Source organism: Geotrypetes seraphini, chromosome 8 (genome assembly GCF_902459505.1).
Source record: "Geotrypetes seraphini chromosome 8, aGeoSer1.1, whole genome shotgun sequence".
Taxonomy (NCBI): Eukaryota; Metazoa; Chordata; class Amphibia; order Gymnophiona; family Dermophiidae; genus Geotrypetes; species Geotrypetes seraphini.
The window spans coordinates 118,904,248-118,916,203 of NC_047091.1; the positions used below are offsets into that span (position 1 = coordinate 118,904,248).

An 11,956-nucleotide genomic window follows, 5' to 3' on the forward strand; every position below is an offset into this window, starting at 1 on the left:
ACTCTCAGCCATGGCACCATCAGCAAACAGTGCAGCACTGGAAACAATCCTTGTGGTCTCAGTGCTCCAATTTGACAGCTTGGCTTTTAATCATTTTGCATGTGACCAGGAAAGAAAGCCATACAACACTTTTTCTACTTTTGTAATGAAGAGGGGGGAAGGGTAGGCTGTTAGTCCTCGAAACTCACTATAGCAAGTTCTGGTATCTGTTTAGTGATGAGAAATGATGGAAAAGATTTACAAGCAGATATATTATTTGGCATCCGTTGGATCCCTTCTGCCATCTTGAGTTAGAAATCAGATTCACTAGATGGATAATCTTAGTTTTGTTTCTGTGACTCTGTTTTTATGAGGGTTTTTTTAATACTTTGGGGCCATTTTGCTAGTCTAAAAAACCATTGTAAAACGGTAACTGCAAAGCCTCTGTAGCAATTGTTGAGTTGTGCCCCTCAATTTGCCTATACAGAGACATGTTTACAGCGTGTTAACTGCATTGCAGATTAATGCAGATGCACTTATTGCCACCCACTGGCTTAGTAAGTGGGGTGCGGTCTGCCCTAGGCACAGTCTTTGTAAAGGGCGCAGGTATCTGTCCTCTTATCTGCCCCCTTCCTTCCTGACCCCCCTCCCCCTACTGCATACGTGCGCTCCTTCCCTTCCCTCTTTAATTTTTCCTGCATGAGCAGCATTACGAACTTGCTGCCCCTGTCGATGTTGCCTCGTTCTGATGTCACTTCCGGGTCCCTTGTCTAGGAAGTGACATCAAAGGGATAGCCGACATGATGCGGGCAGCAAGTTTGTGCTGTTGCTCTTACCTGGAAAATTAAAAGGTCACACACGGGGGGTCGGGAAGGAGCAGGGGGCAGAGAAGAGGGTGGGGGAGGGGCGCCACCACTTACCCTCACTATCAATTTTATGTATTTTTTAAGGACTTGTGACTACAAAATAGAGAGATAACTTTCTTTGTAATCTGTGACAATAATTGCTATATATTCATATAATCACAGCTATAATCCAATTAAAAATTTTTCCATTTATAATTGTGCAAAATACATTATTTAAAATATTTGTGAAGTGCTCAGACCAAGAAACCCATATAATAGTGATGTCACTACAATGAGGTTTACAAGGGGACCATCATCGCCTTCACAAGTCCCCTGCCCTCCCTATATATTAAAGCCTATCTAAAGCCTATCTGGTAAGTACATCCAGCTTGTGGTACTTATCTGTATTGGGGAGCAATTAATGATGTTGACTCTCATTGGTGACTTATTGAAATAAAAATACAAGTGCTTCAGTAAAATCCTGAATGCTTTTTTCTTATCTGAATAAATTCCCGTCCCTCCGACCCGGATTTCGTCTCTTCGTCAGGGAGGGACACTAAGAAGAAATCAAACAAACAGTGTGTGTCAACTCAACTTAACATGTTAAATAATAGTAACTTTAAAATCTAAACACTATTAAGTTCATAAAGAGCCCTTTAATCAAGTTCTTATAAGCCTCTTAAGTTCAAATATTACCTAGTGAAGGCTCGCTGAGTACAGGAACAGTCAAAGTGGACGGGCCGTCTGAACCTCTCTACTAAGTCCTATTAAGGACTTGTGAGACATTTTTCATTCTGTGCTGCACTTCCTTAGTAGAGATCATTTTAGAGTTTGCCTCAGAGCCTGTGATCATATGGCAAACATGTATTGAGCATAAGAACTGCATAGGCCCTATTGGTCTGGCATGATCACAAGAGCTAACAGGCTTCTAGTAGTAGAAAGCATGAAGAAACAAGCAAACACAAAACAAAATCAATGGAAAGAGAAGTGCGGGAGGGCTAAGAGACAACTCTGGACACTTACATGCACTCATTACCTGACTGTTCTTCTCTACTGTGCTGAAGTCATGAGCTTATTTTTCAAGTCACTGTCAGTTTTCATTTCTGAGGACACAACTATGGCTCTTCTTAGAATGATTTTGGTTGAGTTTCTGTCTGTCCTTCTGCAACTGCTCTGCTTCAAGTTTGGCTAAGATAAACCAGTAAGCTTGTGTGGATGGGATCAGAGAGAGTTCACAGGGACGGGGCAGGGTCAGAGCATGAGGGGACAATCTTTGTCCCCATGTCATTCTCTATTATCTGAACTACTGTTGATCACAGTGGTATCTTCTAAATATGTTATTACTTCAAACATATAAAACTATATGAATATATATCATAAGGTGATGTGCTCAGACCTTTTACCCAATAAATAGTGTAGTCACTACAATGGGTTTAACAAGGGGACCATCATTGCAACCACCTGTCCCCACCCTCCCTCATTAACTTATTGTAACGCTAGATTTTTACTTATCTGAGTAGGGAGGCTTTGCGTGGATAAGCTTGTCTTTGTTAAACCTCATCGGAGACCAAATTAAAGTGATAACGTGCAGTGTTAAAATCCAAAACTGTGGTTTCTTATCTCATTCCCGTCCCCCCGACTCGAGTTTCGTTTCCTTCGTCGGGGAGGGACACTGATAACGGCTAACTGAGGTCAAACTGCTTCAAAACCTGGAAACCGAGTTGGTCTCCGATGAGGTTTAACAAAGACAAGCTTATCCACGCAAAGCCTCCCTACTCAGATAAGTAAAAATCTAGCGTTACAATAAGTTAATGAGGGAGGGTGGGGACAGGTGGTTGCAATGATGGTCCCCTTGTTAAACCCATTGTAGTGACTACACTATTTATTGGGTAAAAGGTCTGAGCACATCACCTTATGATATATATTCATATAGTTTTATATGTTTGAAGTAATAACATATTTAGAAGATACCACTGTGATCAACAGTAGTTCAGTAATCAACGAGAAAATCACAGAATATAACATTATATCTCCCTATTTATATCATACTAATTCTCTATTATCTGCCACAGTAACAATTATTCCCTGCCTGCAGTTAATGCAAGAGATACTATGTAGAGAATGGCACGAGGACAAATTTTTCTTCAACCCCACGGGAACTCATTTTCCTGTCCTTGCCCCATTTCTGTCCTCATCTGCACAAGCCTCAAACACTTTAAAATCATAAGTGTTTGAGGCTTGTGCGGTTAAGGCAGAGCTTACAGGAATGAGACAGAGACAGCAACAAAACTCGCAGGGACATGACAGGGAAATTGAATTCCTGTGGGAAAAATTTGTCCCCATGTCATTCTCTAATATTGTGCACTGTCAAGCCTCTGCATTAACAGTTACACTGGCCCTGCGCTTACAGCAGGCATTAATTTGCACGTTATCTTTAAATCGTATCTTTTCCTATCTTTGACAGGGCTGGATTTGCTCGTCAGGGTGCCAAAGAAAAGCAGCTACTGAAGGAAGGGAATGCCTTTAACGTGTCATCCTTTGTCCTGCGTGCAATGATGAGTGGACAGTACTGGCCAGAAGGAGATGAGGTCTACCATGCTGAGCTGACCGTCCCAGTGCTGCTTGTTCATGGGACGCACGATAAGTTTGTCCCTTTCGAGGAGGACCAGAGAATGGCAGAGGTAAACTTGCGTGCTGGCTATTCTCTACTTTAAATGGCGTACATTTGTTGGGTGGGTGGGGAGGGGGGGTTATCCTGATACCCTCAGTATAGTTTCCTGAGCCACATTCGTAGACAACAAGAAGAAATGGCCTTGCTGGTTACTTTCAGTAATTCCCTAATATTGCAGCTTCACCTTTCAGATGCAGAGAGAATCTGGATTTCCCTGGATATTGTAAAAGTTTGGGAAAATTCTTATTTGCACAGTTCAGTTAGGGAGAGAAAGTCAAGCTTAAGAAAATAATCAAATATAGGACATCACAAGATGAAACACTGAAACAATAGATCAGAAGAGGAAAGGGTACAATATATGATAAGGGCAGTAAGGGGAGGAAAGTAACAAGGGTGAGGGAACTATCCAAAAGGCCTAAGTTTAAGGAGTGAATTTAATGTGGGCAAGGAGAGCTGAAGGTCTGAGTCAAAGGCTAAGGAGAAATAATAGGCCTTCAATTGTCTTTTGAAATTTTAATCTTCTTCTGCAATTATACAATCATGATCGTCTCTACTCTGAAGCCTTTCTTGCAGTTTAGGCTGTCACTATATGCTACTAATACAGACTTTCCTGTCCGCCATTAAGTGTGTGCATATTTCTGAAATGCTAAAGTGCAGGGCAAACTATTCATGTGCCCTTTTCTTTTTGAAATCAGATTTTGCTGATTGCCTTTTTAAAAGTGATCGAGGAGGGAAGCCATATGGTAATGATGGAGTGCCCAGAGACCATCAACACATTGCTGCATGAATTTCTTCTATGGGAGCCAGATGTGACAGCAGCCAACCAGCAGGAAGTGGAAGGCAAATGAGGTGTCTACAGGACTGCTGCATTCATTGAAGGACCTTTCCCTAAAATGAGGAAGAGGGGAAGCCGGGAAGGGGCTCCAGAGGAGGAAACTGCTAATCCCCCCCCCCCCCCCCCCGATTTTTTGCAAGCCAAGGCAAGTTTCTCAGAGAAGCATTGTATGGAGATGGCAAAAGCAAACGAGAGAACTTTAAAATGTTTATATAAGCTATGGATGAAGAATTATTAATATGAACTTTCTAAATGTACTTTTTCTGGAGAAGCAACTGCAGGAATGTTGTTTTTTTTTAATTTAAAAGATTAAATATCACGCTGTTAGTCAGGAGGACAATAGCCTAGATGGACCTTTTTGGTTTGGCCCAGTTTGCCACTACTATATGAACATTGCATATGATAACTGCCTCCGAAAAAAAGGGCAGCTCTTGTATAAACCTAGAAAAAAAAGAAACGATAAGTTTCTCATTCTTTTACCGAGTATTCGTGTACCTTATTTGAGACCCATAACCCAGCTGTCCCTTATGTTCAGAGTGGCTGCTGACGCTAAGAGCTTTGGGAATAGCTGAGCAATTGCCAAAAGAGGCTCCAGAGGAAGTCCAGGGATTAGGTAAGAGACACCCCTGCTGTAGAAGGCACAGTGGTATTGTGAAAGTGATTAGATCTCAGTTTTGCTTGAACACTTGTTCTTTTAATGTTAAGAAGGCTTTAGGAAAGAGAGGTTGCACCTGAATACTTGAGCTAAGTGAGTTCCTATTGCATGCCTTTCAGAACATGCCTTATTAATGTATTTGGAAATCAGGGTGATAAATTTCAGTTCTTAGCAGTGCTGAATTCATCCAAAGTGAATCTAGGGCGATTTAGAAGCCTAAATACACAACGGTCCACCATCTGCTTCCTTGGCAAATCACAGTCAAAAATACAAAACACATAACCTGGCTGTAACATACCTTAACCACACTTCTTCTGATTTTTTAAAACAAAAATCCCCCCCGATGATCTATGACCTTACATAGGAGTGTTCAGCATTCACAACTCAACACAATTAGGTCAGTTTTCAACAGAACATCTACTAGGGAATAATTTGAAGTGTCTAATCTAGATGTTTCAAATGATTTGTGTATACAGGCAGTCCTCGAGTTACATACGTCCAACTTAAGAAAGACTCATACTTAAGAACATGGTTGCGGCTTCATTTGATTTCACTGAGCAGTATTTCCAGTGGCATAGACTCCTACATTTCTCCTGCAGCGGATTCAGGAATGATGCACAGCCACATTAAGACCAGTGTGTGGTTGTGCATGCTGTCCTTAGAGTGAACACCAGTGGGGACAGCTGGCCCTTTTGTCAGCTGGGAGCAGAGATAAGCAGCAAGAATCTTAAAATCTATAAGTTCTGAGTTACATACAGATCTGACTTAAGAACAGCTTAAAAAACATAACTCGTTCTTAACCCGGGGACTGCTTGTATGTAAATTTACATGATATGCTTATACTGTACATATAAGCAACAAACAGTGCCAGCTCTACATGTTAGGTAGAAACTAGGCAACTGAGCCAATCTATGTGGTTGAGCCAAATGTATAATCCATACTTATTTATTTATCGTATTTATAATCCACCTAAACCTAGGTGGAGCACAACAGAACATGATCATAAAAACAAACATATAAAATGTAGAAACAAATACAAACATTAACATTCTGCAGAGCTGGAGATATTTGTCACTTACACGTACTGTGACCACTACCTTGGAATGTCGCAGGCATACCACTTTACATCTAGGTATAATGAGTCGTACACCCGGCATTATGGAGGTAGTCCTCTATAGGTCGGTCAAAGTTAAACATTAGGATGATGCGTGCCAAGCATGAATTCTAGATCGTCAAATACATGCAGAATTGCCGTTATAGAATACTTGCATAAGTTCATATTTATGTGCTTAATTAGTTGCAACCACTTATGCCACGTGGAAGGCTCATACTATCAATGATGTGCATAGCTGAAAATTCTTTCTCCAGAGACAAGCGGGGGAAATGCAGCCACACTTAAAGGTGAAGTCCTCCAACTGAGCCTGAGTGTCTGTGCTCTCCCCTAGGTATAGTAAGGTTTTAAAGCTTACTGAGCATGTGCAGGGTACCTTGCCTCCGGAGCCCCTCCCCTCGGTTCGTCAGTTTTGTCTTCTACCTAGAAGACTATGGTATTGAGGGGAAGGTGGGTGGGCAAGTGTGGCTGCATTCCCCTGCTGTCTACAGAGAACTTCTGTTACAGGTAAGCAACTGCGCTTTCTCTGCAGAAAAGCAGGGGAAATGCAGGCATATTTGAAGGCTCAGTCAGAGGACTTCACCTTCAAGTGTGGCTGCATTCCCCTACTGTCTACGGAGAACTCCTGTTACAGATAAGCAACTGCGCTATAGATGTCACCAAAAAAATTGGCACTTAGCACTGTTCTATAAACCGCTTCCGGAGTTAGGTGGTGTATAGAATCATACGTAGTGCCTGTCCACATGAGTAATAAAATATTTCAGTGCAGGCATTTATGCCAGGCCTAACTATCTGTGCCTAAGTTGTATGTGTATTGGGCATATTCCACAATCGTGCGCCATATAGGAATGGCCACGACCTGCCCATGCTCCTCCCCTAGCTATGCCCTTTTGTGAGACACACACTAGAATTTATGTGCACCAGAGTTGCGTGCATAAATTCTAATTAATGCCAATAATTGCTTGTTAATTGGCAATTATCAGCACTGACTGGTTTGTTAATCAATTAAGTCGCACATACAAATCTGCAATTCAGGCAGATTTGCACGTGTAACTTTGGACGCTGTGTACAGAATCGGCGGGGTTCGTGTGTAAGTGCTTGGCATGCTCCTGCCTCTCTCATATCCACACCCAGATCCCAGGTCAGTCCTGGAGTACCTCTTGCCAGTCAGGTTTTCAGGAGATCCACTATGAATACGTGTGAACCTGATTTGCATAAACTGCCTCCATTCTATGCACATTTTCCATGCATATTCATTGTAGATAGCTTGAAAAGCTGACTGGCAAAGGGTGTACTCCAGGACTAATGTGGGAAACATTGCTCTAGAGCAGGGGTAGGCAATTCCGGTCCTCGAGAGCCGGAGCCAGGTCAGGTTTTCAGGATATCCACAATAAATATACATGAGATAGATTTGCATCTCAAGGAGGCAGTGCATGCAAATCCATCTCATACATATTCATTGTGGATATCCTGAAAACCTGACCTGGCTCCGGCTCGTGAGGACTGGAATTGCCTACCCCTGCTCTAGAGAACTTATGGTAGATCCTATTCTATGTTAGCATCTAAGTGCATTTATACACATAATTGCAAATTAGACCGTTAGTACCAATTAATTACAATAATCACCTATAATTGGTTGTCAATATTAATTTTTGAAAATACAGTACTAGCCTCTATATTTTCAGCCTTTAGCCTTTGTATCCAAAGGGATGGCTGTATAGTAAGCCTGTTGGGAGGCGGGGGGGGGGGGGGGGGGGGGAGGAGGGCGGAGCTAAAAGGGAACAAAATAAAACAATAATTAAAAAATGACAATGACAATCACTTCTAACTACCTGCCGTGAGTGCTTATATGTACAGAATGTGATTTTCCCGTACATTGTTATGTCAGGCAGTGGAGAGGTAGAGGATTGTGCCACACTGGCCAGCTCTTCTCATTCTTTTCTGTGCACACAACCCCATGTGCAACACAAATGTTTTTTAAATCAATAGCAAAGAGGCTGCACCACACTAAGCATTCCTCATTGTACTGGCTGCCGTGTGCACTTGCTCTGTCCATTGTGCCGTTCTGTGACGCTTTGATAGAATTTTTTGGAGAGACTGGGCATGCTTGTGGTTGATGTATAGGGAAAGCATTTTAACGGTTGCAGCAGTAGCTTCCTCTCTATGACAGTCATTAATAGGCTGAGCGGATGAATACATTTGTTTTAAATAGGTATCACCATCAAGTCAGTTTTGAAGTGGCACCACCAAGGTCAGTCATATACACCCATCCTTAGAAGGAAACATTCATCCCAAACTGCTTGAAATGTTTGGACACCTCTCTCAGCATGCTCTTGTCTTTGGGCAACTGGAAAAACTAGCCTCCTCTGGCCTATGCCTTTCCATGCCATTTTTCAATCTATAATCTGCACTGTGTATGCCTGTGTGGATGTGATTTGTTGAAACTAGCCAGGAGACTTAAGTCGGCCACTCTTTGCATCTGCTTATCCTTTGATGTACATGGGGCCAGCTCTTCGCACATACATTAAAATGATACACAGCTATATCTACTCATTGTTCCTGGGAGGTGGGTGGGGATGGAAAGCACTAGGTATAAATCTGGATGAGCATTCTTACAAACCAAATCTGAAGGAGCATAATTATGGTGCGATTAAGAAATGAAATCCTACTTGCACTGCAGTAAATGAAGGAATATCTTTTTAGTACTAAAGTAGAGTGATGATCGCCCTTTGATACACAGAGGAAGGGACGTTCCCTCACACTTGGCAATAATTGCAGTTATAATAATCGTTCATTTTAGTTTGTTCCAATTGCAAACTAAACTCTCTAAATCATAACTAAATACTACCTGAAAAATCAGAGGAATGGAAGCGTGGCCTAGTGGTTAGAGCAGCTGCCTCAGCATCCTGAGGTTTTGAGTTTGATTTCCACTGCAGCTCCTTGTGATTATGGGCAAGTTACTTAGCACTTCACTGGCTCAGCCACAACATAAGTACCTGTCAAAAATATGTAAACTGCTTTGATTGCAACCACACATAAAAAGTGGTATATCAAGTCCCATCTCCTTTGCCCTTTATGTAACTGGAGAGTGGACTCTAAATTTGACATATTTAAAGAGCACTTCGGGGAGTGAGATTATCTCAAGCCACCGAGTTCTCCTACCTTGCAGTGGAAGAGACTTTTACAGAATGTAAAGCATCTCCTTAAAATCACAATATGTTAACTGGTTCTACAAAAGTGTCAATCGCATTGCCCTGGGTGGGTTGGAAGCAAAAGTGAGATTGAAAGCTGAATCTCTAGGTGCTAAAACCCAAGGCCTCATTAATTCTGTGTTTATTCCACATTTTTCCATTTTCTAGAGTCCCTAGGAGGATTTTGCATTATTACATTTGAGAGGATTAAGAAGAGCAAATCAAAAAGCTAATGCTAGAAACATCACACTTTATTTATATTCATTATTGATGCCTCAAAGACCATCATCTCATCCATGATCCTCTGTGCTCCTGTTGAGATGCCCAAGGCTCACTTCTGGTTGCTGTGTCAGAAGTTATACAGTTCTATGGCTCAACTGGGTATCCAGGAGAGCAACTGTCTTATCTGCATGATTTGTATGTATGCTCATATCTGTGTGGAGAAGTCTTCTGGCTGGATCAAACTGTTGCTTGTGAAATATTTTTAACTACCTATAATAATTAGAAAAAAAAAAAAAAAATCTGCACTCAAGTGTGTGGTGGTAATAGAGGCTTTCACAGCCTTCCAAGCACCCAGTAAGCCAGTGAAGCACTTTGTGACCCTTGAATTCCCAGTACTACTGGGGAAGCTACTGCTAACAGAACCTGTTTGTCTCATAATGAGAATTTTAATGATTTAAGGCAAGGCTAAATTGTACAGTTTCCATGTATCCAGTCTGTTTTCAATTAAATATTTTATGAACCAGTTCCTTGTTTCTTTTCTTAAATACTACATGTGCAGTCTATGTTTACATATTGCTTTCACAGGCAATTCCAGTAGAGGACTGGTATCCCTCCATCCAACATTTTATTTTAGAGGCTTATGAAAACCTAAGACCTTAAGACGCTCTGGCAGTGCTGCGTGTAAGGGTCTCACTACTACCGTGTTTCCCCAAAATAAGACAGTCTTATATTCATTTGGGGCCCAAAAAAGGCACTGGGTCTTATTTTCAGGGTATGCACATGATCATCTCTTCCTTCCTCTCCTTCACTCCAATTCTTCCTCTTTCCTTTCTCTCCCCCATATGTGCAGCATCTTTCCTCCCCCCTCCCTCCCATTTCCGTGTGCAGCAGAAGTTTGCCCAGCTTCTATCCCTCCCTCCCATCCCTTGTGCAGCAGAACCTTTGAGCACCCCCCACCCCCACCGCGCAGCCGAACCCCTGCTGACCATCCATCCTTCCCCGCCAACTGCGAGCAAGCCCTACCTTCAACCAAAGCAGTGTCGGGCCGACAGCACTCTAAACAGGCGTTACTGCCTGGTATTTTTCTACCACTTGTGCTAGCTGGACTTTAGCCATCATCAGTAATGCGGCACAGTGAAATCCCCGACGGACAAGGCCAAGCAGCCTGTTCAGAGTGCTGCCGGCTCGACGCTGCTTCGGTTGAAGGTAGGGCTCACTCGCGGTCAGCAGGGAAGGAAGGATGGAGGGTCAGCAGGGGTTTGGCTATGCGGCAGGAGGTGGGAGAGGGCAGGAGAGGGCCGGGTTGCAGAGTTGCCGGTGAATCTTGGGGGTAGGGCTTATATTAAGACCTACCCCAAAAATGATGCTAGGTCTTATTTTCAGGGTAGATCGTATTTTTGGGGAAACACGGTAGACTAGCAGGGGATGCTGTAGGTCTGAAGGGAGCTGCACTAGCAAAACTGTTTGAGGCTCTCACTATTAAAATAAGGAAGGGATAATGAAGGGCAGGCATGAGGTACACTGACAGTTGTACTAGAATAGAAGGGGTGCTGCAGGGCCGGAGTGAGGTGCCCTGGCAGAGCTGTGTGTGAGGGCCTCAGTAGTGATCTAGCAGAGGAGGCTGCAGGGTAGAAGGGAGGTGCATTAGCACAGCTGTGTGTGAGGTGCCTCAGTACTAAACTAGCAGGAGTATTACAGAGTGTGTGTGTGTGTGTGGAGGGGGGGAGTATATAAGCAGAGCTGCGTATGAGGTGTCTCAGTACTGATACAGCAGGGATGGCAGAGATGCACAGACAGAACTGCATGAAAATAGCGCTACATGTTCGATTCCCATCCATTACATAAAATTTATAAAGACTGTAGCATTGGTCAAATTTACAGGTTAGAATTAATGGCAAATATTAATGCTTCTCAGAGTATAACTTATCAATATCGTGCAATTGTCTTCTTGACCACACCATCGCCAGGGTAAAGCACAGAGAACATTGGACTCGGACATCTAGGAAGCTTTGCACTACTTTTGGAAGTGAGATGAGTGGATTGATTTTGACTTTCACTATTTTGAAGAGCAAGCAGTAAGGAAAAAACAATTAATGAGCTACTGAGGACTAGGGAGAGCATACTCATGCTCATGGACTTCTCAGGACCAGTACTCGCACAGAATCCCAACAGTTTCACAAGAATAAGGCAGAATGAGAATAAGGCAGCATGAATTTATTTCTTGGATACTGCTGTTATCTTGTGCAGGGAAGCACAGCCCCCACCTTCTATAGAAATGCCACACACTATTTACTGACACTTTGGGCTAGATTCACTAAGCTTTGCGAGCCTTCTATGACCCCGACACGATTCACTAACCTCCTGGCCGGTCAACCTCCCACCCAATCTGATCCGCCCATGCAAATAAGGGAGAATGGCATGCAAAGTAGGAAGGCAGCGATTCACTA

The 11,956-nt window shown here is 42.8% G+C and overlaps 1 protein-coding gene across 2 annotated transcripts in view; it reads left to right on the top strand.

The window, feature by feature from the left end:
• ABHD8 (abhydrolase domain containing 8) overlaps positions 1–7,502 on the top strand; it is a 34,856-nt gene extending 27,354 nt beyond the window's left edge. For both annotated transcript variants that reach the window (XM_033957061.1, XM_033957060.1), the window contains exons 4-5: positions 3,289–3,505; positions 4,191–7,502. In XM_033957061.1, the coding sequence (XP_033812952.1) occupies positions 3,289–3,505; positions 4,191–4,343 (370 nt within the window). In that variant the 3' untranslated portion in view covers positions 4,344–7,502. The remainder of the gene's footprint in view (positions 1–3,288; positions 3,506–4,190) is intronic.
• Positions 7,503–11,956: the final 4,454 nt, after the last annotated feature.